This window comes from Oncorhynchus masou, chromosome 9, assembly GCF_036934945.1.
Source record: "Oncorhynchus masou masou isolate Uvic2021 chromosome 9, UVic_Omas_1.1, whole genome shotgun sequence".
Lineage (NCBI taxonomy): Eukaryota > Metazoa > Chordata > Actinopteri > Salmoniformes > Salmonidae > Oncorhynchus > Oncorhynchus masou.
Window position 1 is genome coordinate 86,701,192 of NC_088220.1, and position 8,239 is coordinate 86,709,430.

Genomic DNA, 8,239 nt, shown 5'->3' on the forward strand with positions numbered 1-8,239 from the left:
CCAGTCCAGAGCGTCAGGCGACAGTACCCAGTCCAGAGCGTCCGGCAGTACCCAGTCCACCCAGTACCCAGTCCAGAGCGTCCGGCTACAGAACCCAGTCCAGCGTCCGGCTACAGTACCCAGTCCAGAGTGTCTGGCGACAGTACAGTACCCAGTCCAGAGCGTCAGTCGACAGGTCCAGACAGTACCCAGTCCAGAGCGTCCGGCTACAGTACCCAGTCCAGAACCCAGTCCAGAGCGTCCGGCGACAGTACCCAGTCCAGAGCGTCCGGCTACAGTACCCAGTCCAGAGCAGTCCAGTACCCAGTCCAGAGTGTCTGGCGACAGTACCCAGTCCAGAGCGTCCGGCAACAGTACCCAGTCCAGAGCGTCCGGCAACAGTACCCAGTCCAGAGCGTCCGGCTACAGTACCCAGTCCAGAGTGTCTGGCGACAGTACCCAGTCCAGAGCGTCCAGCGACAGTACCCAGTTCAGAGCGTCAGGCGACAGTACCCAGTCCAGAGCGTCCGGCAGTACCCAGTCCAGAGCGTCCGGCGACAGTACCCAGTCCAGAGCGTTCGGCTACAGTACCCAGTCCAGAGCGTCTGGCGACAGTTCACAGACCGGAACCTCCAACGACGGTCCTCAGTCCAGAACATCCGGCGATGATCCACGCAGCGAGGATCCCCAGCCCGGGGCCTACGAGTTCCGCAGTCCAGAGAATCCGACGATGATCCACGGGTCAGTGATACCAGAGCGGACTCAGTGTAAAGTAGGGAGGGTGGCGTCCAGAACCAGAGCCGCCACAGAGGATAGATGCCCACCCAGACCCTCCCATATAGGTTTAGGTTTGCACCTTTTAGGGGGGGGAGGTACTGTCATGCCCTGACCTTAGTTATCTTTGTTGTTTTCTTTATTATTTTGGTTAGGTCAGGGGGTGACGAGGGTGGTAAGTGTGTTTTTTCGTCCTGTTTCGGGTTTTTTGTTTTGGTTTGTCTAAGTAAATGTAGGTCTATGGTGGCCTGAATTGGTTCCCAATCAGAGACAGCTGTTTATCGATGTCTCTGATTGGGGATCCTATTTAGGTTGCCATTTTCCATTTTGGTTTTGTGGGTTATTGTCAATGTGTAGTTGCCTGTCAGCACTCGTGTCTTATAGCTTCATGTTCGTTTTGTTAGTTTGTTTAGTGTTCTTCGTGTAAATGAAGAATAATGTATTCTTATCACGCTGCGCCTTGGTCTCCTCGTTATGACGAACGTGACAACAACAGTCTGGAGGTCTACAACAATCTGGAGGTCTACAACAGTCTGGAGGTCTACAACAGTCTGGAGGTCTACAACAGTCTGGAGGTCTACAACAGTCTGGAGGTCTACAACAGTCTGGCCTACAAAAGTCTGTTTTACAACAGTCAGGTCTGCAACCGTCTGGAGGTCTACAATAGTTTGAAGGTCTACAACAGTCTGGAGGTCTACAACAGCCTGGTCTACAACAGTCTGGAGGTCTACAACAGTCTGGTTTGCAACAGTCTGGAGGTCTACAACAGTCTGGAGGTCTACAACAGTATGGAGGTCTACACCAGCCTGGTCTACAACAGTCTGGAGGTCTACAACAGACTGGTCTACAACAGTCTGGAGGTCTACAACAGTCTGGAGGTCTACAACAGTCTGGAGGTCTACAACAGTATGGAGGTCTACACCAGCCTGGTCTACAACAGTCTGGAGGTCTACAACAGTCTGTAGGTCTACAACAGTCTGGAGGTCTACAACAGTCTGGAGGTCTACAACAGACTGGTCTACACCAGACTGGAGGTCTACAACAGTCTGGAGGTCTACAACAGTCTGAAGGTCTACAACAGACTGGAGGTCTACAACAGTCTGGAGGTCTACACCAGCCTGGTCTACAACAGTCTGGAGGTCTACAACAGTCTGGAGGTCTACAACAGACTGGTCTATACCAGACTGGAGGTCTATAGAAAGGCAATGACACAACCTCCTGCTATCACGTCAATGGGATCAGAGCTGCTATGGAGATGCCAGACTTCCTGCAGTATTGATCGTGGGCTATAACGATACTGTACGTATCCTGTGTTAGTGGAACATGGGTGTGACGTTTTATGAGTTGTTGTAATTGTTTCATCATGTAATTGCGTTATTTAATGAAGATAAACCTCTGCCAAAACAGTAGTGGTGAAATAATAAGGATGGACTGAGCCTCGTGTTAGCAAATACTCAACCCTGACACTTATAGTGGAATAGGAACACCATGGAGTATTGCCAATGCCTCATGGTCAGGCTTGGCGTCAATTCAGAATAGAAACCCGAATTCCAATTCCTCATATTCTTCATTGAAAAACATTGAAGATAATTGAAATTGAAGATAATTGAAATGTGAATTTCAGTGTACTTCCTGAATTGAAATGTGAATTTCAGTGTACTTCCTGAATTGAAATGTGAATTTCAGTGTACTTCCTGAATTGAAATGTGAATTTCAGTGTACTTCCTGAATTGAAATGTGAATTTCAGTTTCTGAATTGAAATGTGAATTTCAGTGTACTTCCTGAATTGAAATGTGAATTTCAGTGTACTTCCTGAATTGAAATGTGAATTTCAGTGTACTTCCTGAATTGAAATGTGAATTTCAGTGACTTCCTGAATTGAAATGGAATTGACCTCAATCCTGCTCTAGGTTGGATTTACTTTTGCGTCAGATAGTTGACAAGAAGTTTAAAAAAACTCATAAGTATCTCCCCTTCCTTTATCTTCTCTGTCTCATCTGCGTTGAGCTAGAAGGAGAACCTGCACTATAACCTCATTAGATGGGTGGGGGAGGGAGTGCTGATGTTAGCCATTAGAATCATGAATGGAATAACAGATTAATGATTGATAATAGTTAATCATTAATATAACCTAAACATAGGTCTCCCTTCTTAAAGAGAACACACCCCTGATACACACCCAACTCACACACACACACACACACACACGCACAAAACGAGGAAGGATTTGCCAATTCATCTTAAAATAATCTGTTCAATTTATTAATCTTGTATTGAAACACAGGATTCAGTCGGGCAACAACATTCTAATAGTCAACAGATCAACAGGTCAACATTACAATGGTCAACAGGTCAACATTCTAGTAGTTAACAGGTCAACATTCTAATAGGCAACAGGTCAACATTCCAATGGTCAACAGGTCAACATTCTAATAGGCAACTGGTCAACATTCCAATGGTCAACAGGTCAACATTCTAATAGGCAACAGGTCAACATTCCAATGGTCAACAGGTCAACATGCCAATGGTCAACAGGTCAACATTCCAATAGTCAACAGGTCAACATTCTAATAGTCAACAGGTCAACATTCCAATGGTCAACAGTTCAACATTCTAATAGTCAACAGGTCAGCGTTTTTATAGTCAACAGGTCAACGTTGCAATGGTCAACAGGTCAACATGCCAATGGTCAACAGGTCAACATGCCAATGGTCAACAGGTCAACATTCTAATAGTCAACAGGTCAACATTCTAATAGTCAACAGGTCAACATTCTAATAGTCAACAGGTCAACATTCTAATAGTCAACTGTTCAACATTCTAATAGTTAACAGGTCAACTTTCTAATAGTCAACAGGTCAACATTCTAATAGTCAACAGGTCAACATTCTAATAGTCAACAGGTCAACATTCTAATAGTCAACTGTTCAACATTCTAATAGTTAACAGGTCAACTTTCTAATAGTCAACAGGTCAACATTCTAATAGTCAACAGGTCAACATTTTAATAGGCAATAGGAGTCAACATTCTAAGAGTCAACAGGTCAACATTCCAATGGTCAACAGGTCAACATTATAATAGTCAACAGGTCAACATTCTAATAGTTAACAGGTCAACATTATAATAGTTAACAGGTCAACATTATAATAGTCAACAGGTCAACATTATAATAGTCAACAGGTCAACATTATAATAGTCACCAGGTCAACATTATAATAGTCAACAGGTCAACATTATAATAGTCACCAGGTCAACATTATAATAGTCAACAGGTCAACATTTTAATAGGCAATAGGAGTCAACATTCTAAGAGTCAACAGGTCAACAGGTCAACAGGTCAACATTTTAATAGTCAACAGGTCAACATTTTAATAGGCAACAGGTCAACATTATAATAGTCAATAGGAGTCAACATTCTAAGAGTCAACAGGTCAACATTTAATAGTCAACAGGTCAACATTATAATAGTCAATAGGAGTCAACATTCTAATAGTCAATAGGAGTCAACAGGTCAACACTCCTATAGTCAACAGGTCAACACTCTTATAGTCAATAGGAGTCAACAGGTCAACACTCTTATAGTCAACAGGTCAACACTCTTATAGTCAATAGGAGTCAACAGGTCAACACTCCTATAGTCAACAGGTCAACACTCTTATAGTCAATAGGAGTCAACAGGTCAACACTCTCATAGTCAACAGGAGTCAACAGGTCAACACTCTCATAGTCAACAGGTCAACACTCTTATAGTCAATAGGAGTCAACAGGTCAACACTCTTATAGTCAACAGGTCAACACTCTTATAGTCAACAGGTCAACACTCTTATAGTCAACAGGTCAACACTCTTATAGTCAACAGGTCAACACTCTTATAGTCAACAGGTCAACACTCTTATAGTCAACAGGTCAACACTCTTATAGTCAACAGGTCAACACTCTTATAGTCAACAGGTCAACACTCTTATAGTCAACAGGTCAACACTCTTATAGTCAACAGGTCAACACTCTTATAGTCAACAGGTGATCTCAGTACCAATACATCACCACAGCCCTCCGTGGACACACACACACACACACACACACACACACACACACACACACACACACACACACACACACACACACACACACACACACACACACACACCACTGTGGTAACACACTCCAGGAGTCACATCTCCTCCTAACACAGTACAAGTTAGTCAGCACATTACTCAACATAGAGAGAGTGTGTATGAGTGTGTTTGAGTGTGTATGAGTGTGTATGAGTCAGCCTGTGTGTGTGAGTGTGTATGAGTCAGCCTGTGTGTATGAGTGTGTATGAGTCAGCCTGTGTGTGTGAGTGTGTATGAGTCAGCCTGTGTGTATGAGTGTGTATGAGTCAGCCTGTGTGTATGAGTGTGTATGAGTCAGCCTGTGTGTATGAGTGTGTATGAGTGTGTATGAGTGTGTATGAGTCAGCCTGTGTGTATGAGTGTGTATGAGTCAGCCTGTGTGTGTGAGACGGTGTGTAATTTTTCTGTCTGGTTTCTTATTCTCGACCAGTCTGACATCACGCATGAGGTTTAACTTCCAGAGAAAAATTAAATAATATGCACATATCCCCCCCCCCCCCCCAAAAAAATAAAAATAAAAATAAATAAATAACCATGATATTCTAACCTGCCAGAAGAAAACACACAAAAGCTTTTCGGTTATCTTCTGACTGCAAACTGGCGACAGTGTTCATCTCCATTCAGTTATCTCGTTAACCCTTATTTATTCATCATAACAGGTAGGGATTCATATTATTCACTGTGAACAAAGTAGCGGACAAGGCCTTAAATAAAACACACATTTAGGTCATTAATTTGATGTTAATGTGTCACTTGTTAGTCCGGCAGTAGACCTGTCCTTGTCACACTACGGCCAACATATAGAGTAGACATGAATAAATCGAATAATGACTATTCACTGAATTAGCCCTGTTACCTGTGCATTGAGATGGTATAGAACACGCGTCAGCCCAGTGTCAATACCACGGGGCTATAAGACCTGTCTTTAGGAGAGTTGTCTAGGAGAGATGTCTTTAGGAGAGTTGTCTAGGAGAGATGTCTTTGGGAGAGATGTCTAGGAGAGTTGTCTAGAAGAGAGATCTTTAGGAGAGATGTCTTTAGGAGAGATGTCTAGGAGAGATGTCTTTAGGAGAGATGTCTCTAGGAGAGATGTCTTTAGGAGAGATATCTAGGAGAGATATCTTTAGGAGAGATGTCTCTAGGAGAGATGTCTTTAGGAGAGATGTCTCTAGGAGAGATGTCTTTAGGAGAGATATCTTTAGGAGAGATGTCTCTAGGAGAGATGTCTTTAGGAGAAATGTCTCTAGGAGAGATGTCTCTAGGAGAGATGTCTCTAGGAGAAATGTCTCTAGGAGAGTTGTCTTTAGGAGAGATGTCTTTAGGAGAGTTGTCTTTAGGAGAGTTGTCTAGGAGAGATATCTAGGAGAGATGTCTTTAGGAGAGTTGTCTTTAGGAGAGTTGTCTAGGAGAGATGTCTCTAGGAGAGATGTCTAGGAGAGATGTCTCTAGGAGAGATGTCTAGGAGAGAGATCTTTAGGAGAGTTGTCTTTAGGAGAGATGTCTAGAAGAGATGTCTCTTGGAGAGATGTCTCTAAGAGAGATGTCTTTAGGAGAGATGTATTTGGGAGAGATGTCTCTAGGAGAGATGTCTAGGAGAGTTGTCTAGAAGAGAGATCTTTAGGAGAGTTGTCTTTAGGAGAGATGTCTTTAGGAGAGTTGTCTTTAGGAGAGTTGTCTTTAGGAGAGTTGTCTTTAGGAGAGATGTCTTTGGGAGAGTTGTCTTTAGGAGAGTTGTCTTTAGGAGAGTTGTCTTTAGGAGAGTTGTCTTTAGGAGAGATGTCTTTAGGAGAGATGTCTTTAGGAGAGTTGTCTTTAGGAGAGATGTCTTTAGGAGAGTTGTCTTTAGGAGAGAAGTCTTTAGGAGAGATGTCTCTAGGAGAGTTGTCTAGGAGAGATGTCTTTGGGAGAGTTGTCTTTAGGAGAGATGTCTTTAGGAGAGATGTCTTTAGGAGAGTTGTCTTTAGGAGAGAAGTCTTTAGGAGAGATGTCTCTAGGAGAGTTGTCTAGGAGAGAGGTCTTTAGGAGAGATGTCTAGGAGAGATGTCTTTAGGAGAGATGTCTCTAGGAGAGATGTCTAGGAGAGTTGTCTCTAGGAGAGTTGTCTTTATGAGAGATGTCTAGCAGAGATGTCTTTAGGTGTGGTCTGTGGTAGCCAATAGGAACACTGTGTGGTCTGTGGTAGCCAATAGGAACACTGTGTGGTCTGTGGTAGCCAATAAGAACACTGTGTGGTCTGTGGTAGCCAATAGAAACACTGTGCCGTCCGTGTCAGCCACTAGGATCTCTACATCAGATCACACAGGTCACAGACAGGAAGGGACACATCACAAGACTTCAGAGTGCAAAAAACAGGTTTGTCTAAAGTCATCATATTGTCCTGTAGGATCAGACAACCTGCCACTAACCTGTTTACTCCAGAGTGACTGCTAATGGCCAGATCAACATCAGTTATAAAATCTCTAGAGAAAAAAAAGAGAGTGAGGAGAGACCTGGGGTGTGTGACTGCTCCCTAGTGGATAGAAGAGGCACTGCTATGAAATGCTCTCACCCCCGCTGATCATTATCAAGCAGTGGGAGAAATACACCAACAATTACAGAAATAGCTCATTTAAAGGCATACACAAAAATCAAGACATTCTTACACGAGGACATTAATGGCATTTATATTAATACAATCTCAAACAAGAGTGATTATAATAATATGAAGGAAAAGAGCACTACTTAAGACATTTAAGCACGTTTGTTTACCATGAGAGTTAGGCACTATGCTGTATTCAGCTCTACAGAAACACACACTGACAGAGAGGCAGCGCTGTGTGTATGTGTATGTGTGTGTGTGTGTGTGTGTGTTTGAATTCAGTCAAGACAGCATATCTATATTTCACACAGAAAAAGGCCATGAAGTGTATTTACAGGGTTAAAAGCCCTTGGGACTCTTCATCTCCTCTGATCATCTTATTCAGTCTATCAGAATATTGCTGCAGGCGTGTCAAGACAGGAGATCACAGAGAAATATGACATAGGAACAACCTTCAAACCCACATCTATTCCCTAATACCTTCTAATACCTTCTTTATTTCCTTAACTTTCTCCTTCTCTCTCCCTTTCTCTCTCCCACCCAGACAGACAGGATTTATCCCACTAGGCCAGCTGATCCTCATACGTCTTCCTGAAACAGTCTCCAGCAGGGAAGAAGTCCCAGCATCTCTCTTGATACATCTTCCACACATACGACTCCTGTTGTAGGGAGGGAGAGAAAGAGAGGGAGGGAGGGAGGGAGAGGAGGACAGGGAGGGAGGGAGGGAGGGAGGGAGGGAGGGAGGGAGGGAGGGAGGGAGGGAGAGGAGGACAGGGAGGGAGGGAGGGAGG

At 43.5% G+C, this 8,239-nt stretch overlaps 1 protein-coding gene across 1 annotated transcript in view; it reads right to left on the minus strand.

Annotated features, from left to right (window-relative positions):
- Positions 1 to 8,011: 8,011 nt before the first annotated feature.
- The window catches only part of LOC135546739 (ryanodine receptor 1-like), a 154,303-nt gene continuing 154,075 nt past the window's right edge, over positions 8,012 to 8,239 (minus strand). The window contains exon 81 of the mRNA XM_064975393.1: positions 8,012 to 8,107. Within this exon, the coding sequence (XP_064831465.1) occupies positions 8,012 to 8,107 (96 nt within the window). The remainder of the gene's footprint in view (positions 8,108 to 8,239) is intronic.